Source organism: Struthio camelus, chromosome 1 (assembly GCF_040807025.1).
Source record: "Struthio camelus isolate bStrCam1 chromosome 1, bStrCam1.hap1, whole genome shotgun sequence".
NCBI classification, from domain to species: Eukaryota; Metazoa; Chordata; class Aves; order Struthioniformes; family Struthionidae; genus Struthio; species Struthio camelus.
In genome coordinates, this window is record NC_090942.1 from 80008600 (window position 1) to 80033085 (window position 24486).

The following is a 24486-nucleotide window of genomic DNA, read 5'->3' on the forward strand; positions in this document are numbered from 1 at the left end:
AGCCAGGATGATCCAGAGAGACCCTAAATAGTCAGGGAGAAAGGAGGAAAAAGCGTACGTGTGACCTGTGCCTTCTTAAATCAGTGCTTTTTGAAACTGATGTAGTGCACAGCTTTCCGAGTAACTTGTAAACCTTTGATGGATGTTAAAGAATTAATTATATAATGTTTTGAGTAAAACAGGTGGCTGAAACAACAGTTTACTGTATCTCTCTATATTGAGATGTTCTGAGAGTCCCCTTTTTATGAAGAAGTCTATTTTTGATGAGACTCAGGTGCATAGTTATATAGCTTACATTAAGACAGCTTACGACAATATATATTTCATCTGCATGTATGTATATTTTAAGGAAACACAAAATGACTACTCATATCTTCTGATGGTTGTGTAAGTCCCTCAATACAGAAGAGAACTTGAGCTGCACATCAGTCTGCTAAGGTTAGCAGTCTGTAGGCCAGTCCTGCTGTCTCTTGCTGGACACAGACTGACTTTTCTCCCCAGTTGTCTCCAGGCTAATTAAACATGGGTGCAAGCTAGAACATTACTGCCCTGTGCATCCTGCATAGTTCCCAGGTACCCTCAACAGGAATTTATCAGTTCAGATAGGCTCTCTTTAAACCTATCTGCTGGCTACAAAACTCCTTTAATCCTATAGTCGTTGGATTAGCAAAATAGATGAAGAACTCTGTTACGTGTCGCCTAACTCCTGAACTGAAGATGTTATAAACGATTTTATTTTAAAAAGAGGGATCTTTTGATGAAGCGGTTCTTCTGCTCAGATGATCTCACGAGAAACCTGTCTCCTGTTGGAAATGTCTAGGTCTAGGTTAATCTGTGGTTACTGGAAAGTTTTAGAAAGGATTAGAAAAATATCTGAATGTTGTATTATGTATCAGCTAAGAAGTGTTCTGTTTTCAGTAGAAGAGCAGTGCTAAATTAGACAGCACTATTGCAGTCTTAATGTCTTTAGCACTATTAATATTCTAATTGCACAGTGTTTGAAGAATGTCACCAGGGAAGCGGTGTTATGGATTGAGGGGTTCATTGGAAGGGTTACTCTTTGGGATCACAAGGAAGAATGTCAGGCTTATGCGTTCAGTTGAGAGAATAGCTGACAGGAGGCAGTTGTTGTGTTTTGTTGGACGTACCCCAGTTGAGAGGAGCGCTGCTCTCTCGGGATTGGTATCGTGGGTGGAAGGTGACTGCTGTTCATCCTCTTTTGCTGCACCTCTCTCTCCAGGTCAGATAGCCTCATTTCATTTTGTCAGCTCTGTAGTAAAGTTAGAATTTTGTTTGTTTCTGGTTTTTTTTTTTTTCAATCTTTCCATTTAGGAGCCCCTTTTTATGGGGAGACAGCAAGTCTGGGAAGACCACTAACTTCCTCTTTTGTGTTCATGTGTAAGGAAGCTACTAAGACTAAAAGGAAAAGAAGCGCAAAGCGAATGTCATAAAAAGGATGTCGATTTTCATGAATTTACATGAGCAAACAAATTTGTGTGAGAGAAGGTTGAGTTAAATGCTGTTTTCTGATCGTGTTATTTAGGGGCTACTGGCTTTAGATTTTTCTTTCTTTCCAAGAGTCAGGAGATAGTTTTGTTCTGCTCAGTTCTAAAAACCCGAATGAACAAAAGTGGTAGCTTTCATACAGGAGACCACTAGGCCCTATTAAAGTACGGCATTTAAAATTTTTGTTTAAGTTAACATTTTTTAAAACTACCAAAAATTTAGTTACCTATTTATATCACCATTAAGGCATTGAGAATTTTTCCTTCAGCTGTCTAGGATTAAAACAGTATTATGAGGACCTGTGAAGTTTCTTCTAATGTAAATCCAGAAAGTCTGGTGTCCATTCCACTTTGGATGTTGTCACATCTGAAGCAGAAGGAGCGTAGGTCTTCGTTACTGTTTCACCCTGTGCTATAACCTGGTTTTGCTACATCTTTATTGTTCCAGTGTAAGTTGCATGTAGCATCTTTGGGAAGAGGTTATACTGGGCCAATTATTAGTATGGTAGGGCTCTTAGGGGGGAAAAATATTTATATTTGTAATGTTCATTTGTTTTTTAATATATGCACAGCTCCTAGTGAATTGACTTCTCAGATGTATGGACTACCAGATGCTCATGTGACTTCAACTTTTTTCTGGGTGTCCTCTTTTTATGAGATGTTGTTTTCACACATTTTAGAGTTTCCCTTCCTTCTAGTGTCTCTCTGGACTGACTGTCCTAAGTATTTGTTTAGGTCTTCTAAATGTATTAAAAAAAAAAAAAATCTTTCGTTGCTCTGAACTAGCATTTACCATACAGGAATATTAGTATTTTCCGTTTGACAGGGAAGTCAAGGATTTGTAATAGTATGGTGAGGTACTAGATGAACTGAGAATCTTTTCTCATCCTACTGAGCTCAAAGCAGACTGGAGAACAGGAAAAAGCAATTCCATAATTAGTTTGTGTTGCTGTGAAGAGTTTGAACTAATCTAAATTAAGAAAATAACATTTTCAAACTTCTTTTAACATACTGCTGAAATTTTATTGGTTAACTTTGAGGCTGACAATTTTAAAATGCCAGTAAAATGCTGTCCGTAGACCAATTTTCATGTGATAGGTTATTAAAATGTTTTGGTTTCTTCAGATACCCTGAGATTAACTCATCTTGCTGGGAAACAGGCTGCAAATATCTTCACTGCCACACAGGTTATGACAGGACAGGAAGAAATTTCACATCCAGCCGTGGGTTTTAAATCTCATCTCATTCGTTTGATTGGAAATTTGTGTTACAAAAATAAGGAAAACCAAGACAAGGTAAGATTATCTTTTTTTTTTTTCCCCTCCTCCCAGAACTCTGGTATGTGAACAGTTACATACATCTGATCATGACTGTAATCATCTGATTAAAATATACTGTTGATCTACAAATAGTTTAAAATTAGTGTTGCAAAAGCAAGCAAATTTTTGACTGCCGTAGTGTTTCGAAAATCAAACATCAAATCATGTATAGTTATTATAATAGGTATATTAACTTTTTAATAATGTAGTGTGGATCAGTCTACATCTTGTTTCTGTCATTTAGTCTGCAAAGCTATAGGACAGGTCTGTCTCCTTTATTCTCACATTTGCAATTTCTTTAAGATGAAAATGTCTCTGAGACTAAACCTCAGCCAGACTCTGAAGGAAAATGGATGGGAATTGCTGCTGGAATTTCATTTTTAATCTTTGAATTTGCTTTTTTTTTTTCCCCCTCATTTTTTTTTTCTTTCCTTCTCTGTTCTATTCCTTAATTTTTTTGCCTGCCACTTTCAAGATGTAGGTCTGCTTCCATCAAATCACTTTGAATCTTTTGTCTTTAGAGTTCCTTTTTGGAAAGTTAGTCTTGTTTCCTTAGTGAGGAAAAAGAAGGAACAACAGCGTGTTTCTGACAATGAAATCCTTTTTCTTGAATATAATACAATATGCAGCTTTCCTCCAGACCTTTTTGACTAACCTAATTTCAGCAATAAAAGCTATAGTGAAAAAATGCTGTCTTATGATGCATCTGAGCATTGCAGAAGATCAAGTAGGTTACTTTTCTTATTTGGCCAAAGCAACGTTATGTTGCTCATTACAGTGACTTCAGCTTTGTGAAGACTTGATTTCTCCAGTTTTTCATTGTGGATTTCTTGTCGATTCCCATGAAGATGTGTTTGTTTCGTTATGGCAGCCTCATTCTGGTAGGAACTTAATTCTTGAGTAGCCTTGGTTATTGATATTAATTACTTTGGGATATTTGGGGTCGTTTTCCTGTATTTGTTTTTTTCTGAATTTAAATCCAAGTTTTGATCTGCTTTCAAGGAACCAATTTCTAGGCTAGGAAATGAAACTCGTAAAAGAAAAGCTGTATCAAAGGAGAGGAGTAAAGGAGATAAAAGTATTTTTACTTCTTTCTTAAGGTACACAGCTGAGGCCCATGTCAACAAGTACCAAATATACAGCGATTAATACTGCTTTACTGTGCAGGAAGTTGCGTATGATGAGATAGTCTGAGTGTAATTGTGTGTTGCCAGGAAAGTCTTGAGACATTGAGTTTTGAAAGATCAGTCTGTGTTAGCAACTTCTGTTTCCGAAGTACTTTCCTTGTGATTATTTTGTAGAGATCATCTTTTGTACTGATGTGATCAAATCTGGCTTCAGCTGCTGCGGGGTCTACCAAGGTAGACTTTTACAATGGCAGCAAGGTGTTTCCAGAGTGTGTGGGAGGGGAATTTCACCCCTTTCCTTTTTTTCTGGAGGATAGAGAGATGGAAAATCTGAGAAACGCTGCTGTCTTAGACTGACAGTTGCTACTAATGTAGGCACACAGATAGAAAATTCCTATCACTGTATATAATAAAGAATTTTAATATTTCTGAAAATATTATACATGCTATTAATCACTTTGGCTTTGTAAAGTGCTGTCTCTGACCTGCTATGATGTAATAGGTGCTTATGTAAGAGAAATGCGTTTTAGCGGGCAAGAATACCTTATGATGGGAGGGCGGAGAGGTTTTTTTTTTTTTTCATTTCTAAGGGGTTGATTTACTGCTTATTGTGCATTTTGGGTGGGATTTTCAAAGGCCCTGGAGCAATTAAGTATGCAGGCTTACTGTTTTCAGTGGAAGCTGGATATTAACTTGCCTTAAACTGCCTGCAAATATTGCTTTATGCTGTCTTGAAAATTACTTATTCTTCTGTGTGATATCAGGTGACGTTACTTGAGTGCCATTGAAACTTCATAAATGCCGACAATATGATATCCTGCATGCACCTTCGATATATTTAATGCATTTTACATTGGTTCTGGTAAAAGGACTTTTCATTTTTAAGGCAGTTTGCATACGTGAATGCATGCTTGTGGAAACGGAGCAAATAGCATACCATCGCACAAATCAGAAAATAGAAGCTTTGAGATATGAATGAATTTTTCAAAGAGGTGCTTGCGTCAGACCTAGAACTGAATGAAAATGGGGTTAGTTTCCGATTTCCATGGCTCTTCAAAATAAAACAAACAAAATAAACAAGTAGCAATGAACTGTTTACCCTATCAGTGACAAGAGTCTGTTAAAGACTGCCAAGTGAATGCAACCAGATAACAGCACCAACCCAAGTGAGTGCTTTGTTCTTACAATGCAAGGATTTAACCTTGCATTTGGAAATGTCGCATTTTTTCCCTTCAGGATCCCTCTCAAAAGGCAGCAGTACAGAATGATCTCAGCATGCTGACATTCTGCCAGCTGGCAGCTCCCTCACTGCAAGGAACGCAGCTCATGTCTAGCTTTCATAGGACAGAAGTCCCCAGCAGTTTGGGTTCCCCAGCTTAATCTTAGAGGTAATAGTGAACTCCAAAACAATAAAAACCATAATCAAACTTCGTCATGCTTTCTACTCCCTTTCAATTCCCCATTTACTGACTCCAGCAAGATTATGCGATTGAAGTCTGTGCATTTTCTCTCTCCTCACAGGAGAGGAAGGAAAACAATGCAGAATAATGTCCACGTTATTCCTGTGCTTTTTCAAGTACTGATAATACATATAATCATATGTATGAACTTACGTATTTTAAACAAGCCAAATTGCATAAACTCCTCACAAAAGAAATAGTCTTAGGGAAAAGAAATAAGCTTAGGCAGAAAACTATGATCCATCACAGTAAGGCAGGGAACTAGTCACCTCACTTTCCAGTAGGTATTCCTGTAAATAGGCAAAGACAGAAAGACCCTATGTCAGAAAGACCCTATGTCATTTTCTGTTCTATTTCTTCAGGTTTAATTTAAATATTTGAGCTAAATATATTCTTCCTGGCGTGGCATAGCCTGGAGTTACCAACAGCAAAGAGCATCCCAATTTAACTATAAAGGATGTTGACAGAGAGGAGACAAATTAACCTTGATTCCTTCCTTTAGAAAACTACATAAAAGTGATTATTATTATTATTATTATTATTTTAAATGTTAAACATCAGCCTAAAATGGAAGAGACTCTTAGCTTAGGGCTGAGCAAAAATAAATAAATAAATAAAAGGCGGAGCCTTTAGGATCTTGATTCTATGAACTGGTGAGCTCTTGCATGTTCAACTTGATCTTTTAACTAACAGCTCTGTGTGGTTAAAAGTTGGCCCACCAGTCAAAAAGTTGGGCTAGGACAATGATGTTTTAATGCTGTGCTAGATAAGGACAAGAGCTTTTTCAGACTGTTGCAGGACTGAGCCCTTTAATGAGTTTTGTCTGGGTAGAGCATTGTAAAAGTCAGCATTAAAGTTTAAAATGGGCTCTCTGAAAGGAGCGCTTTAAAATCGTAGATGTTGCCCATGGAAATGATCTATTACCTAACTAGTATTGAGGCTGCACAAATAGAGTGTCTCAGGTTCCAGAGGGTCTTCAGAAATGTCTGCGGTGACACGTTAAGGTAACTGTTTCAAGTCCTTGTCTCATGGCTTTTATGTTAGTCTTCAAAATCTCATGCCCAGCTTTCCTGCACATTTTATGCCAGCTTCTTCCCAATCATAAAGACTAAAACAAGTGCCAAATCTGCTACAGATTTTCATCGAAATGCTTGAGACTGTTAAAGAAAAAATCATGAGCTCTGTTAAGTGTTGAGGCAGTATGAGTAATAAAGGGGTGGTTTTTCTTTCTATGAAACCAGAGATGCATTCATGATATAATACAGTTTATAAAGTGCTGAATTATATTTATCCCAATATGATTCATTTGTTGCTAGAAGAATAATTTAAGGCTTTATTTAGTTATGCTGCCCTTTTTTAGGCAGCAAGTTACTGTTCTCTCCTTGTCCTGTTCCTCCTCTTCCCTCCTTCTCTCACCCACCCACCCCCCAGATCTTTGGCCAATGATATGGTTGATCCAGTCACTGCATGTGACTTGTCCAGTTTGTTGTCGTCGTGACTTGCCAGCGCAATTACAGTTGAGACCTTAATCATTGTAATTTTTCACTTGGGAAGAACTTGGGTACGGTCACAAAGTTTAATAAAGGTAATTTTAATACTGCTTAAGCTTTTTGTTTGTTTTTTGTTTATATTCTTAGTGGCTTTCCATTTAAATTGCATACTACATGAAGGCACCTCCACATACTGACTGTCTGGATGTACTCTATTATTAGCTGAAGGCTCTAGGTTGGCATATGCAGGGTACCGTACTTCCTTTCTAGTACTTATTTTTATTGGTCTACTTTATATGGAGGATTACTGTGATAGTCATCTTTTCTGGATAACAGGATATAAAAGTCAGTTTGTGTATTATTATGTTCTCATGAATCATAGGCTGAGACTCTGACCAAACCATGAATATACATAAATGTGATCTATGTTGGCTTCCACTAATGTGAAGATAGCTGTTGAACGATCATTTTTTTGCCATATATGTTTGCCAAAAGCAAGAACAGGACTTGGGCGTTTGGAGTAAAAGATTGTGGGGAGACAATTATTCTTGTGAAGTTTATTGATTTATATGAAGCTGTTAAGTAACAGCAGAAATTGTTTTATAGTGAAGAGGGACAATAGAAAGGAGTGAAATGATTAGGTGTCAGAATTCTAAGACTCAAAATTAAAACAGACTGGCTCTTCATGCATTTCCAAACAGTCCAGGTAGTACCAACTTTTAGGCCTGTTGGGCTATTCTCGGCCCTGAAAGCGTGTGTGTGTGCGTGTGTGTGTGTGTTAACCCTACTTGGCATAACGTTACCCTTGTGATGATGGAGCACAAGGCTGTAGCCTTTTTTAAAGGAAAGCTCAGCAAGTCATCATGAAACAGCCTTTTTTAATAGACCAGCACTTTTTACAAGCACTTGGGATAAGTGCTAAAACTGTACACATAACAGATATTTAATATGCCTGTTTAAAATGAGCAGCTATTGGAAAAGTACTCCTTTCAATGCAAACTTGGAGGAAAAAAAAAACATTTATATGAAAGAATTCTCCTGTGTTTCTATGACACCTTTGCTCATGTGATGGCCTAAGTCTTGTTGATGTAGTGCTTTTCTAAGAAAGGTGTACTGCATGCTAGTCCTCGATGCTTGGAGTACTTTCTCTAAATACAAACATGAAACAACATACCTATGTAGTGGGTGTGATACAGATGTCCTTTAGATATTGCAGGCAGCTCTTAATAGAGTATTACCCTTTTGAAACAGAGAAGTGTACTCTTGAGTTTTGCAGGCCCGTTTTCTTCTCAAGAATCTCAGCGTCTTTTGGGCAAATGGCCTGGTTTAAAGTCCCCTAAAATCAGAAAATGTCTCTTTTCCTCAACAGTCTTGATCAGCCTCATCATTTCTTTTTCCAGATTGATATTTTGAGGCCTATAAAGTTGTGAAATGGTATGGCCTAACTTCTAGAAGAGGAGTCTGGGAGTTGTGACAGTGTGACTTTTTTCCTTCCTCCACGTTGGATTTGGATATTTTCTAGGGCATGGGGTGTTACAGTTCTGGTAACTTGCAAAGTGTTTTGATGTATTGAGAGAATTTCTTTTTACGTGTGAGTCTCAGTTTGGTGAAGAGCATTGTATCAACTGCATATGTTTCTTGGCGTTTTAGTAGGTGAAAAAGAACTGAATTTGGAGTACTCAGTGTTAAGAAAACAGTTACTAAAATAACCACCTTCTGATGCGCCTAATAGGAAAGACAGACTCAAGACTTGTAGCACCCTGTATTTCAGGAAGGAGATTTATCCATGGTTCTTGTTCTTTGCCGGTATTATTGATTGCTGGGGAGAAGACCATGATATGTGGAGGAAAGTCTGCCTTTCTGAATACTTTTTCTCCAGCGCAGATCTGAACTGTCCAAACTCTCTCTGATTTTGTTGGTGAAAGATACCAGTGAGATATGTTTTCCATTACTATAAAGGGAATTTCGTTACAGTTCTCTGTGTTGTTTTCCATTGTTCTAACCTCAGCATGAACTTTGAGTTTTCTCCTTTCTTTCCTTAACCGCCATACCACATAAAAAAAAAAATTTTTTTAAAGCTGCACCAGACTTCGTGATGGGCTGATGTTATAATGCTGTGAGTGTTGGACGTGATCCCTTTTGGACATATACGACGCTTTCCATTTACAGGACTTTGTTTGCTGTTTGAATTACTTGTGAGCCACAAGAGTTGGTCATCTTTTCATCTGTTTCCTGAGTAGTTACTGTAGTTTTGGTTACTGTGAGATACTGAAGAGCCTCAGCTTGTATTTGTGGGGGAATCCTAAAGTTTGTAAACATAGGTGCAAGGAAAAAAAAAAAAAACAAAATAAAAGTAAACAGAATTTCGAATTCCCCCCCCCCTTTTTTTTTCTCTCTGATCTTAAGGTTTGGCCATCACTACTTATAATATGGTAGTTCAGTTCATGTTTTCGATTTGCCAGTAAAACAATTTCATTCAGGAAGTAATGGAGCATGGCATATATGATAGATTACTTTTTGTGATGGATCTATTGTATAGTTGTTGGTTTTAGTGGTACTGTATGTGCTGCATTCAGGGTGAGGAGGAAATGAAGGAGACATTGCACGACACTTTATGTTGTGGGGGGAAGATCCCTTATCCCTCATCAGCAAGCAGGATTGAAATCACTGAATGCATACAGCTGAATTCTGGTATTAACTTTAGCAGTGCCATTTTCCACCAGAATCTGAGAAGCATTGAGGTGGACAGAAGTTTACAAATGTGCTTGGAGAAGTCTGGTGTCCAGTTTCAGTTTCATTTCAGTGTGGTTCAGTTAGTTAACTCCCTCTACACCGTGGCTCTCCTTCACCGGGTTCTGTAGAGCTATAATGTCTTAAAGGCTTCAGCCTGACATAACCTTATCAAAAAAGCATTTATGAGCCTTCAGTTCTTTTTCTAATTGCCTTCAACCAGTATACCTTCTACCAGCCCTGAAAATTTGTTTGATAAAACTGCTGTTGAAGCATATGAGGCAGTATCACAGCACTTAATCTTCAGGAGGAGACCATTTTTTTTTCTTTCCTTTCCCCTTCCCTTCCTTCCCCCTTCTTTTCCATCAGTAGGGAGAGAAAGAAAACTGCGGAACTGTAATCTGCAACACTGAATTTCTGCCATTAGGTGATGCTGTTTGTTCTGAATTCTGGAGCTGCAGCCTTCTGCTCCTTGCTGTTCTTTGTGGCAATACTCCACTGAAGCTTGGTAATGCTGGTGCCAAAGGGTACCGAAGCACTTGAGTCCATTTTTTAAAAGCTGCAGAAGCAGAAATGTAAAAAAAGTTGCTTAGCCTTTTTTATTGGGCTCTGTTAGACTGAAGAACGAGGGTCTGTCTGTTTTGAGTGCTAAGCCTACTTTTTCCTGCGTGTCAGGATTGTGTTAGGGCATAGGGGAAGAGGGTCTGGTGAAATTGTGCAGCCTTTCCAGCGTAAGTGAGCTTCTCCCAGGATTGTTTTCTTTTCACTGACTGATTACCAGGCTTCTAACTCTGTCCCCGCAAAGGGGTGCCTCGCTTACCATAGAGAGTGAAAATATTAACGTGTCCATGTACTGGAGCTTGGTTTTTTCCTGCTATTTTAGAAGTTTCAACGTTCATATGTAGAGTTCCTACATCATTCAATCAGGAAAAATATGCATTTCAGACCTCAAAAATAGTTCAGCAACACTGCATAAGCAAATGGAGTGCATTAAATTACTCTATACTGGCTTGATTTTCTACATACTTTGTGTTTTGCAAAACGCAAACAACGCAAAAAAATTAAGAGTCCAAAAGGCTGCTTTTTCCCCAAAATGAGTAGTTACACCAGCAGTCTGCATTGTATTTGCATTATTCTGATGAAATTTCATTTCTGATCTGATTTATAAGTCCAGAATAGCAAAGAATTCTTCACTTCAGGCACTTGAGAAGTTTTAGCATTTCAAATCCATTTTATATGTGTTGTAGAACTTAAACCATGACCAACAGATTCAAAAATTATGTTTGTGATGTATTATAGAATGGAAGAAGGTGTTTTGTTTTTGATACTTGTTGAAAGGAAATGATATACTGATGTGACATTAGTGTTAGGGTATATAGTTTCTTTAGCACACAGTCAGCACGCAGCTAATTCTGATTTGGTTTTGTCATTTGTGCAGCAGGAGGGCATGGCTGTAAATTTACCCTCTGCAGAGCATGTTTATGGAAGCAACAGAAGAATGATTTCTTGTCTAGTAGGCATCCTTTTGCTTTGGGTAAATGAGTAAGGAAAGGTAGAGGGACCTAGGGACCGTGTGGGTGATGCAAACCTGCCGTTCCTCCCTCACATGCTTGAATGGGTTAGTGGGGCAATGATTTCTCCATGGCCAGTACAACTGGTAGAGGCGGCTTGCCCTGAAGCAGAGGTGTGCAGAGCTATACCTGCGGCGCTGAGCCAGCACTACTCTTGGTGGCATTGCTCTGGAGACAAGAGTGTCTTGCCTGTCTTGGAGCACAGGCCACTCATGCTGTCTGCCCCCTTAATGTATGTTCAGCAGAACAATAGCAATTAACTAGATGTAGGAAAAAATTAAACATTTGAGTGTTATATTAAATGTGGAGGTAAGTTCTAGTATTTGAGATGCAGGCCACCTGTGAAGGGTGTTCTCTAAAGGTTAAGAGAATTGTGTACTAGATTTGTGCATAGATGGGGACTCTGGAAATATTTAGTCGGGGTTGTCATAAACAAATCCAGATATTTTAATTACAAGTGAATAATAAACAAGAGTAGATGATTTTTAGGGAGGCAGGATTAGAAGACGGAAGACTATTAAAACTGAAGTCTTTCCTTGTCCGTTGGTCCTCTTAGCAGCTCTTTTGTGCTGAGGACGAAGGCAACAATGGGAATCTGAACTCCATTAGGCTGTAGTAAGCGAAATTGAAGACTTAGAGGAGAGGAGGATGCTAGAAAACCAAATGGTTTCTATTTCAAGTTCCTTGAATGCAGCACTGCCTGTATGTAGGTAGCGTAGGAGTGGGAGAACCGTGAAAGAACTGTGTCTGCGTTAAAAGTCAGAGCACCAAGTAGATGTAGAATTAATCCTCTGCTATTTGTGAACTCCAGAATGAACTAGCTTTGCAACATGTAGTCGGAGCCTCTCTCCTAAGGAAGGAAAAAACCTGTTTCTCCAAAGGGATTTTCTTTTTGCTTGTAAATGCATCACTGAGTAGGGAAAGGTTAAGTGATTGCTGATAACCAGTGTGTATTGGGTGGAGAACCCCCGTGGGTTGCATGAGCTGGGGTGTCTGAACAGACAGCAGCATTGCACATCTGTTTAGCCACTTTGCAGACGCTGGGGCAGGTGTGGACTCTAGCTGGAATGTTTCTGCTTGGAAAAGAAGAATGAAAATATATACGTGTTATGCCCAAACAATCCCTGTCTCAGAGACTGACTTGATAAGGTTTCAGATGCATCCCCATAGTCAGAAATTCTAAAATGCACTTTTTGCCACTGATTACGGGTTGAGAGAAAACAAATATCTGTATACATATTCTAAATTGGTAAATTATGTACAGAAATTGTTAACAGTTGTGATACACAAGTAAGGGATGGTTTGAGCTGAAATGATTTTTATGAGATATAGCAAGACTAAAGTTCACTGTAACAGTGAATAGCTAATCATTCTTGAGTATTAGCATACATGTCTGTCTTCAGGTATAAAAGTTTAGTGATCTGAAGGGGTATAAAAGAGAACTCTACTTATCTTCTGCATGTACTTTGAGCACTAAGCCACAGAATTAACATAAATTTGCTTCTGAAATTGCAAATATGGCCTATCAAGATGGCATTATTATCTTATTGTATTTTGTCCTCATTTATGAAATGGACTTTTTTGTAATTCTAGGGATTTGATAATCAGTAGAAATGAGTCATTTTATGGTTTACTATCTGTAATCTGTATCATTCATATATATCGCAGATTCCTAGAGGAAGCATGTGTTTATTGCCACTTTAAGTAGCGACATCTGATTACGGTGAGCTCTGCTCTTCTGCTGTCTCAAAATACACTGTGTGGGGGCTTCTTAGGAAAAAAAAAAATGAAATGGGGGGGGTTATTTTTGATTGAAACTAATTGCATTGTACATCTTTGATTACTAATCTTCCCACAAGCAGTTTTGAATCATATTAGTTCTATACACTATGGAAAATCTTAAAATGGGAGACTAATTAATCTGTTAAGTAAGAATCATAACTTTTGTTCCGTTTCTGGGAAAAGGTTGCTCTGTGAAATTCAGAGGAAAATCTAGAGTAGGTTCTGTGTACCATATGAGATCTTTTTTTATTGGTAGCAAGGTGTTTTGGCATCTCCCAGTGAACTTTGCTAAATATGTCCTAGTGGTCCAAAAAGAAAAAAAAAATTGTGATGCAGTGTGAAAAACTTTTCATGAACATACAATGCAAGATTTTTGTCCTCTGTAAGTTAATATGATTTTGTAAGCCAGCTGCACTTTGCAGACTACAAAAACTGCAAGTCTTGAACAATATTTATATATATACATATATATATATTTTTCACAGTGCAATTTGGATATGATATAAACCATGCAAATGATATTCCCCCAATGACATTTTCCTAAGGGATGGAGCACCCTGTGTAGGGGGTCTATATGAAATATGAATGGATATAGCCAAGACGGTTGCAGGGTTTTAATTTCACAGTGTACAACAATCATGCTGCTTGTGTAATTTTGAAAAAGCAACTTTGTTGTTTTTAAGTGTAACAAAAATGTTCAGATTGTTGGCTACCTATGAAGTAAAAAATATTCACTGTGCTACATTTCAGTCTAATAGTTTTTGAGGTGGTATATGCAATATTTCAGCTTGCATTACTATTTTAAGTTACCACAACCTGACTGATATCTCAAGTACAAATAACTGCACTTAGGATGAAGTTGATCCTCGTCTCAAGGGAATCGGTGTTTTTATATTTTTCATAAACAAAAGTAAGTATTGCTTACTATTTTTCATGCACCTCAGGATTGCAGTCTGCTTTGGTTTACGTGGTTAATTTCAAATGTGGCAAAGTAGGCAGGATTTGGATTTTGGTCTACAAATTATTGTTCTAAAGCACAATTATGGAGCCCAGTGAATTCATACTGAAGTGAGCAATAACATTTCTGTTGGCTTTTAGCAAGGGCAAACTGCACCATTTACTTTCAAATGGTTTTCTTCCTGGGTTGTTTTGGGTTTTTTGGTGGATGTTGTTGTTGAAAAAGAGGGTGCTACCAGTGGAGCTGCTCAGGGCTTGGAACTTTCCGTGGAAGAATTTCCAGCTTTTCTAAAACTCCTTTCACCTTGTGGTCAAGCAAAGTTAAGGTTGTGTGTTTTGCTTTGGAAGTAGTGAAATGCTATGTTTCAAGCCATTGTTCAATGTCATGATAACTTAAAAAGCATTGAAATGCAGTGTTTTGCCTGCATCAAAAATGGAAGAATTTCAGTGAGTTCCCTTAAGATAGTTAGACAGGACTGCATTGATATTTTCCAACCAGATCTAATTAGTTACCTCAGTTATGCTTATTCCCTGAAGCTCCAGTCATGAGAAGCTGATGCAATTTGAGAGGACACTTGCTATTGCCAGTTCTGGAACTTGGAGTATTTGGTGGTTGGGAATTCCTTTTTTAGTCCCTGCTCGTCAGTCATACAGTCTCCGTAGCACTTCACTATTTAATGCATTTTTAAAACATTTTGAAAATTTGTAGCTCCCGGGAAAAGCTTAAAAAAAGGCTTCCTTAATGTTAAAGTTTAAAATACTATTTTTAATGCCCTCATGACAGATTAATCTAGTGGCAACAGATTGAGGTTCCGATTGAACGCTCTTTTCTCTTCTAACCTTCTCACCCGCATTACTGTCTACCTGCTCCTGCAGGCTCATCTCTAAGAGGGTCACTCTATCCCTTTGAAAATCGACTTTCTCTAAAGTATTTGTTAATAAACTCCTACAGAAGTTGTCTTTGTTCTAAGAACAAAAAAGGAACAACCCATCAGAAAACTAATGAGGAATCAGTGGCGACTTGTAGATCTTAAAAAGGAAGGAAAAAATAGAATCCTTTCTAATTTTTCTATTTGCTGTTTTTGTACTAGTTTCAGCTCCTGAAATATACCTTCCAGCCCTGAAATACACCCTCCAGCACTGTCCATGTGAGAGCTTTTTTTCTTAAAGGGACCTGTTAGGAAGAGTTACTGTGTATGTGTAGCTTTCATTTCATGAAGTATATTCTGGAGAGAAATACTTAATGTGGAGTAATGAAACTGTGAAATAACTCTTTGTAGATTTCAGTTGGGACTTGCAGTCTTGACTTTGCAGGTACAGCCCTGTAATCAAATTAATGATCTGTTGCAAGAGGAGAAATAAGAATATAAACAAAGCTAAGTAGAATATTTAAAACCAATATATAAAACCCAGTTATCAACAGTTGGCTTAATGTATGATGCCATATATTCCTTGTTTTACACAATAGCTTTTTTATGTAAATTGACCACTTGAAAAGGTGCATTTATTAGAGAATTATTAAAACAATTTGAAGAATACCTTTGCAAATTTATATGTAAAAACTCAAAATTCTGTTCTTCATTGATATATGAAATGAACTAGAAGCTGGGAATTTTAATTTTGTAGTACCTGAAGTTATTTTATTGCCAGACTGAAAGGCATTTAGATAGACAAATACTCAAGAAAACTCTGGTAGTTGTAATTTAAAAGTAAATTAAGAAACTAGTATGCAGTCTCCTGAAGTACAACTTCATGTATCATCTCGTTCAAGAGCCTGAGGCATTAGCAAGCCTTCAGCATGAAATTTAGTGCTAGAGCATGCATACCTGAGTTATTGTATATCACAAATACTAAATATATGGCTTTTATAGACATATAAATCACAACATCAGGATTCTTGTATTTTCTAAAATAAAGAAAAGTTGATCCTAATCTCAACCTGGTAGCTAAATTTACCTTAAGAACAGAACCTGATCCTGTGCAAAGGTTATGCTTGCTGAATCATTAAAAGGAAATGCCTGTGCTTAGAATTTCGGGTATATGTAGTGAATAATTACTAACACCCCAGACCTACAGAAAGTTGCGTAAAGAAACAGAGTCAGTGTCACGTGAGGACTAGGCCAGTCCATAGTGGCTACAGCTGTATGCGGAAATGGAACGTGTTAGGCACCGTTGCTGGCTGGGAGGGCAAGATGCAGAGTGTGGCGTGCCTCGCGCCCATGTTGCAGGATGCTCCTTTTTGGGCATCTCTTCTTTCACCTGCCTCTTCCCCAACCAGTATCAAACCACAACATTACCTTTTCCGTACTGCTCCTTGGGAAGGATCCCTGGCCCATGTTATATACGCAGCAGTTCTGGAGCATTGTCCAGAGTTTTTGTGAGCTAGTTTTCATGAGCCAGCGCTTGGTCAGGGATCATCCTAACTGTACGGCAGGGTGGGCAATCACAAGCCATGGTGCCCTGGTTCTATGTCTTTTACTAACGTGACTAGAAGCTGTGCTGAAGTGAGCTAGTTTGTTGTACTCTTCAGACTTCACTGTAGTATTGATCGCCTAAGATGAGGTTGATGCATCTTTCCTGCCTTCCACCTTATTCTGCATCGCTGTAATAATTCTTACGATTATTTTGATCACAGTAAGAAAAACTAGACCTTTGGATCCCTTTGGCTTGCACCATAAAAAGTAGAGACTGCACCTCAAGAAGTTCTGTGTAGGTAAGCCTTTGCCAACCCATTGCTAATTCATTTGCCGGTCTCTTGAATTACAGAACGTGGTTTAGAAGCTGCTACACCCTGTTGCTTTTTAATCTCCTTGCGTTCTGTAGTTCCTAATCCCTTCAGTAGTTTGCTTTCCTTTTAAAATAGTTTTCAAAACAGACAGTTCTTAACCTGAAGGAGGTTTGCTAAGGGGCAACCAACCATTCAGAGCTGACGGTAGCATTTTAGTGTGCGCCTGAGCTGGGTGATAAAGCAAGTCGACCATGTCATTTGGTTACAGACTTCCTCAGCTGTCACGGGGATGCAGCGTAAGATACAAGGATTTGCTCTGCTCTTTTTTTTACCAGTAAGTTTGTAGAAGGGTTGCAGATAGCAGAGCTGCTGGAAGGGGCAAAGTACTGAACTGTTACACTAGTGTGTAACCTAGAGTGTAATTTGGCTTACTTTCTAAATCCTTTTGCGGTTTCCCAGTGGCAATTTGGGACTTTCTAAAACTATAATGGAAAAGTTATAAAAACTTAATGCCACCAGAATCACACTTCATAATGATTGTTGGTGGGAAAACTCTAGCAGCTATTTTTAACTGTAGTTACATTAGCAGGAAGAGGTTGCAAGTATCAGGAATGGTAAACAGTTGTTAAAGAATTAACATTGAGTTTTATTTTTCAGTTAAAAGTGAAACACCATTACTAGCCAAATTCTGCCTTGTTAAGGATTTGGGTTTGTTTGTATAAGGGAGAAAAAAAACCCGAAACCAATGTAAAAAACCTTTTTGTTACAAAATGTGAGAAATGTTAAATGCCTGAAGAGTGTGTGTGTGTGTGTGTGTGTGTGTGTGTGTGTGTACACGGGTTTCCTCTACTTATTTTGTTATGCTGGTAAGGAATAAAGCCTTAATGCAGCTCTGCGTGTTTACAAACCTTATGATAATATTTTTCTCTTAAAACAACAATGGAGGTTGGTTTGTCATCATCTTCTCATACGTTGATATTTTCCATGGTTTCTTCTTTGCATACTGCATAATATGTTGACAGTTCAAAACACCTTCATTAGTATGTCTTTATTTCTCATTAAATGACTGACATATAAGGCATGACTGAAGGGAAGTAGATGTTAAAAATCAAAATTACAGAATATCGTTTGTTAAAATTGTTTTCACAGGGTGCCATAATGTGAGAAAGAAGGGACATATGTTACTGATCATTAACTTGAATAAAGCCTCTCCCAATGAATTTTAACTTTTTTTGCATAGAAAAGTGTAAGGGCTTCTTGTTTGTTGTTGTTGTTTGTTTGTTTTATGGAACAGCTTCTCTTGTAGTAAAACCATGAAATCTTTCAGATACTTCAGTGAAAGTCTTTTGTTTTCTTTTAATGTTCAGTTTCAACGTGTGAGACATCACTTAGGCTGTGTAGGATATTCTGTTTTCAAGGGAATATCTTCTTCAGGCGATATTCTTAAACACAGGGTTTTTTTTTTTTTAACTATAAAACGTATGACTGTATTTGTCTCAGTAAAAATGTTGCTGGATTAGTTTGTGGCATTATTTCAGTCATGAAGAAATAAATTCAATCTAGCTGGTAAACTAATGAATTGAAAGTTATTCAGTTCATTTTACCTTCAATTTATGATAATGTAACATTTCTTATTTTTGACACTGCTTACAAACAGTTTATTTTACTTTTCAAAAGGTGTTTTCTACAAAAGCACAATAGCAAAAAGAAGCATAAAAAATATGCGAAGACCAGCAACTGTCAGCCAGACTGTGGTCACCGCATATGAAGCAAATGTGATCTGCTCTTCCTGGGTAACACAGGAAGACACTGATAGCTGAGTATGCAGAGCTTATGAAAGAGGATAGAAGGAAGCTTGGTGTTTGATCATCCTTAAAGCAAGACCCAGTCCTGAGTATGAAGTCCCCAGTTAAGCTGAACATTTCAACTTTCTGTTACCTTTTCCAGTGCAAGTTGCTGGGATTTATCTGTGACTGAAAATTAAGTAAATGAAAACAAAAATAAATGAAAGGGCTTTACAGCCCTAAAAAACCAAGATTCATATTTTGTACTGCATTATAAAATAAAAAGGAAATGAAATTATTTTGAAAAGTGCAGGAAAGTGCACCTGCTCTGCTTTGCTTTGCTCTGTGGTTGAAATAGCAAGTCAGCTCTTGTGTTTTGGATGGAGACTCCCCTGAGACTTGGAGGTAGAAAAAGCTACAGTGACTGGGAAGAAGGTATGAATCTGAGTCTCAGCGAAACATTGAATGTCTAAAGGTTGTTTCCTTCCATCTTGAGACTTGATTGCACCTGCATTAATCTCCTTTGAAACTGTCCCAGTAGGCTGTACTTATTGCCCTGCAGTAATTTCGGACTGCATCTGTTCGTCCTGAAACAAAGCAATTATTGTAATTTCAAGGTTTTGTTCTTGTCTTTCTAAAGGTCCATAATTCTGTTGTTTTGTTTCTTGGAAAATGTAACATTTCATATAAAATGGAGAGTAAAATTGACATTGCTCAGTGATAACTATTATTTCCTACAGTATTAAGAGATGAAATTCTATGGCCCACTGCAGACTTCTGAAGGCTTCCCTGACTACTCTGATACAAAACACAAACAGCAAACACCATTAAACTGTCTCCAGGCTTTAGTAGTCTGTCGGGTCCTGCAGCCTGCTATTTACAATTTCTGTAGAAATTCTAAAAAGGCATAGGGCATTTTACAGCCCCTCCCTGAAACACTTTTTTTTTTTTTTTTAAACTATGCCCTAACCTCGAGAAACATTTAATTATCATCAAGGATAGTTTTATATTTACTATGTCACACAGTGCACATCCTTCACATGCACAGTGGAAAATTAATGGTTTGTCTTTTTGACCCATCACTAAAATCTTGGGAGTCCTGTGTACAATGGAATGTGGAAACAGAGAATACTAAAAGTCATTAATAATGTCTCTGTGCTGTTTTCAATTTTCGAGCCTACTAGAAGCTTTCTCCTTCCCCCTTCCTGCCCACTTTTGGCTGTGGAGTTTGGGGTGATGTAAAGATACTCAATAACTTACTCTCTGCAGTTCCTTAATAAAATTTTAACACTACTAAAGTCAATTCATAACTGCAATAGGAAATTTCAGGGGTGTGTCTTTCTGGGAAACTGCACCTGCTTGGGTGGTTGTGGTACTTTGCTTTCAGTCTTAAGTCTGTCAGTGCACCCCAAGCATTACGGCCTCAGTATGGCCTGCTGTTGTGTCTAGCTGCAGAAATTGCAGAGATTGCCAGCACAAATCATTATGTGCTTTGAGAGCATCCTAGAGCTATCCCACTCATTATTTTGATCATTCGAGTTAGTGTGTCTGTACGTTTGGCACAGATTGACTTACTTGTTTGAATTTTGAGTTTTTTAAACCCTTACTAAGTAATGGTTCAAACTGAAGTAAAAGGGAAATGCTAAGTAACACTGGCCATGACAGAAGGCATTATTAGACCACAGGACATCTGGCTGGCATTTATTTTTGCTTAATGAACTCGGAAGCATCCAAGGAAGAGGTGCAATCCCTGAAGTTGAGAGTGGAAGTAATTTCAGAATACAATAGTGATGTAAGAGAGTGATGACATACGTGGCGTCAGTGAGGGCGTGTGCTCATTGAAGAGAGTGCAAATATTATGAATTTGAATTGCTTTTCCTCCCACTCACCCTGAATTGTAAGCAGCAGGCAATTTTGTCTGTTTTCAGGGGGCTTTTCAGCTGAACTGGGTTTGGAGGAGCAACTGGAATATTCCGAGAAGGTAGCACCAAAACAAGCGTGCAGGCTGTTGTAGGGGAAAAGAAATAAGTAACAAAGTTGGCAGCAGTAGCAGAGTGAAGAGGTTGATCAAGAGTCACGTAACTGTATTTGGATGGAACGGTGTTTGTGATTATGTATAGAAAGCTACCAAGAAAGTCCTCAGCAGAAACACTCTTTGTGATAAAGTATTCTTTTTATCAGTGCCAGAACGATTATCAAACAATCAACAATTATCAAAATTCTTCTTCCAGAGGAAAATCCATTTCACCATAATATAAAATGCAAAACTTAAAAAAAAAAATAAAATGAAAATAAAAATAAACTCCCTCATTTTAATTGAGATACACAAGATGCTTTATTAAATTTGACATGCAAGACAAAATCCTGTAGCCACCAAAACCGTTCCAAACCTGGTTCCAAATCCAGAATGATTTGGAACTTCCTTTTGCAACAATGGTTATAATGGTTATCAGATATTTTAGACTGAAATGAAGCATATGACTCATTCAACCTTTATCTCTGCATTTTTTGCAGAACTTTGGAGTAATTTGAGGCCTTTGGTTTTCACTCTGCTTTGAAACAAAATATAGTTGTTTTGAAGTGTTGATAATCTCTTATAAGTTATGTCCTCAGCCCAACTTTAATCCCGTAGCTAATTTTTGCATTTAATTACCTTTTAATTTTTTGTTTTTAATGAAAACTAAAGAGAGCCTCTTTCATAACAATGATATGAAAACCAACAAAGACAATCTGGTTAGTGGCTTTAGCGGACTGAGAACAAGATAGTGAGTTGTCTAAAAGTAGAGAAAGATATGCTCTGATGCAAATTTGTACGAATTCAACTGATGTAAATCATAGGGGTCTAATACTGGATGATGCTTAGTGCCATTATTTTCTGTTACTCCTGCTGCCAGGCAAGGCAAGGACCAGACTAGGATATGTTTGGCATTTCAGGCAAAGTTTGTCTGTGTTGGATCTTACTTTATCCATGTTAACTGGCAGCTCTAAACCAAAAAAGTAGCTCTCCTATTCCTGAAAGTTGTTTTCTTTTTCACCAGGTTTTAGATAGGTTAATCCCGAAAGCTCAGCTGTTTAAAAACAAACCATCCAACTGTGTTACGTTCTTTTACAAGGAAGCTGTTCTGAATTCTCAAATGTTTATCATATCATCTCACAGCTAGAAGCTCTCCTGTGTTTTGCTTTGGAAAGACTAGTGGAAGAAAAATTACTCAGCTTCTAAGATGGCTTGCTACCCTTTTCCAGTAGCCGGACACTCCTTAGCTTCTGTTTGCTTTGGCTTAGTCCTGGTTGTGCAGTAAGTACCTTCTTGTTCTCTTCTTTCCCCTTTCAGTAAAGCCAAAACCCTTATGTTTTAACAGTCCTTTCCAGAGAGTTTTAAGACATTGTGACAGAATCCTGCTTTTAGATTCTAAGATTATTCATGGAAAGAGACAAAGGTCACCTCTTTTGGAAAAGTAGAAACAACCTTTATGTCTGTCCAGGAAATAATGCTGAAAGATGGAGAATACATTGAAAGTAGTGTAACAGGAACAAGTTTTGTTGCCATGATTTCTGAAATTTTGGACAGTAAAATAGCTGGCTGATTTGGTAATACAGGCTTACCTAAATGAAGTGGGGGAAGAGTATTCTGGGGACACTGTCTTTACTGAAAGAGGCATGAAGGTATTGCTTAGCTCTCAAAGCCATTCGCACTGGTGCAAGGAGCTCTCAGGACTAGCTAAGCAAGTCTGCTGTGACGTCCTGGAGAAAGGAGCCTCTGTCTACAAGTATTTCAGTGGATCTGCAGGATGCGGTGAATTGCCATAATAGGCTTGATTGTCCCAAGCCACAGCTGCCTCTATTCTAAGCGAAAGTGCCTGTATTCTGCAGTAGACCTTGGAGTCCACTTGCACTAAGGGATAAAAGCATTCTCTTTTCCTTTGAAGTAGACTCTTCTGTGTATCTTCTGTCACTTCTTCTGGGGGGGGGGGAGGGGGAGAGAAAATAATTTTTTCAGTACCATCATAGCTTCAGAGGAGCTGATTTATGAGCCTAATATACTCCTCCTGTGGAGGCTCTCTGTTGCTCAAATCTGAATGCTGGAGTCTTCCCACTTTCTAATTTCCGTCCACGTATTTTGTTTAGCAGGACTTAGAGGAAAACTGGCTCCTGTTGGCCAGCCTGTTTGGTGGCAGTGCCTGAAGGTTATATTTCTCCTTATGTAGTCCTCATGTTGTACATTCAGAATCAGTAAGACTTCAAACATATTTAATGGTGGCCGAAGTCTGATAACAGATCCCGAAGGTGCATTTCAGTGCATTACTTTTCCTTGGTCTGACTCAGTCTAGAATGATTCACTGCCTGGGAAAATCATGCAGAGACTCAAAGGGTCATAAGAACCATTCACTTGTCCATAGCAGAACTGATTAGAGTATTTGTGGTTGAGATTTGCCTAATTCATTTGTGGAGACTTCCAGTGCTGGAGACTGCTTCAGGAGTATTTGAGATTCATGTTTCAGTACTTGACTACCATTACTGTTGAAGATATTTTCCGAGAGTGTATTATGAATGTTCCGTCCTTTAGTTTCCCTGTGCACCTGGATATAGATAATAGAGTATTCCTTTTTTTGTGAAGTTTTTTAAGATTACAGTGCTCACCAGGAAGCTTGCTGCCTTAGGCTAGACATATTGCTCATGATCTCGCTCTTTTTTTCAGGTGTCATGATTTTTTTAGATCTCACTTTTGTCATTTTTCCTTTGTTTTCTTCCCAGCCAGCCCACATATTCCTTCACTGTATTGGGTTATACAAAGTTCTTACCTTTTACTCAAGGAAAGCTGTGGGTCCTCTTATTTTGGACAAGTGAGAAATCCTTTTTATTTACTCTCAGGTGTTGGTTGCCTGGCAAATCGGTTTTTGTAGAGCAGTTATATATTATTTAGCTTTATGAGCTCACACTCATTTTGTGTTTCTGGGAGATTCACTTTTTAGTGCAAGATATTTTGTATGACTAGTCTGGCAACTGAAATAAAAATTGTGTCAAGATCTTTCTGTCAGGAAAGGTGAGTGAATACACGGGTTTGTGTCACCAATAGGCAATAATAATAATTTTTACCTGAACCATTTTTGTTTATTATATACTGTGATAAAATTGTTTCTGGTAACTTTTTCAGCCTTATAACCAAGAAAAATTCATAGCAGGGTAGAAAGAATCCTGTCTTGAACTAGCGTGACGAAAAGAATGGGCTTATGCTTCTTTTCATTATTTTAGCCCTTCATTTTCTTCAGAGTGAGATGGAGATGTCTCAGGCTCAGTCATTCACGTTGGAAGGTGTCTCAGGAGTTCTCTGGTCCAACCTCCTGCTCAAAGCAGAATTCAGACAAGGTTGCGCAGGACTTTATCCAACCACGTCTTGAAAGCCTCTATCTAAGGTGGAAATGCCCTCAATCTACTGTCTGTGCTGCTGTTGATGTAGCTCAGGATGCTGTAAAGCTTCATCACAGCCGGGACATGCTGGCTTATCTTTAGCCTGCTATCCACCCGGGTCCTTGGGTCCTGTTCAGCAGAGCTGCTGTACAGCCACGTAATCCACAGCCTGTATCTTTTGTAAGGGATTAGTCCATCCTAGACGCAGGTCTTTGCGGTCGCTGAATTTCATGAGGTTGCTGTTGGCACGTTTCTCTAGACTATCTAGGTCTATCTGAATAACAGGTCACTGATAAAGATAGTAAACAGGGGATAGGATGTAGGTTAGTTTCCTTGAGGAACTCTGCTTGTAACCAACTCTTCAGGTAGAGTACAGAGCCACAACCCTTTGTCGGACGGCCTTGACCCTCTAATTCTCTTTGCGTGTTCCAAAACTTCACAGAATTATCAGTTTGGATAAAAATTAGCTGAATTAATTATTTGCTATCTCCAAACAGAAATTTCCTACGTCTTCTCTGTAAAGCCTATTAGGCCGTGCATCAGGCCACACTATAGGGGGGAAAAATGTTGAATCTCCTTAGAAAATATGTGCAAAGCTTAACTGAAGCTTAAAATTGTTTAATGTAT

At 38.2% G+C, this 24486-nt stretch overlaps 1 protein-coding gene across 8 annotated transcripts in view; it reads left to right on the plus strand.

Annotated features, from left to right (window-relative positions):
* Positions 1-24486, plus strand: part of ATXN10 (ataxin 10) — a 98737-nt gene that overhangs the window by 50812 nt on the left and 23439 nt on the right. For 7 of the 8 annotated variants that reach the window (XR_011142485.1, XR_011142505.1, XM_068952149.1 and 4 more), the window contains exon 9: positions 2631-2800. Coding sequence is in view for 5 of the 8 variants with exons in the window: in XM_068952149.1 (XP_068808250.1) it covers positions 2631-2800 (170 nt within the window). In the remaining 3 variants the exon portion in view is untranslated. Of the gene's footprint in view, positions 1-2630; positions 2801-16576; positions 16655-24486 lie in introns of all 8 variants that reach the window. The other variant, XR_011142507.1, reaches the window with a different exon arrangement.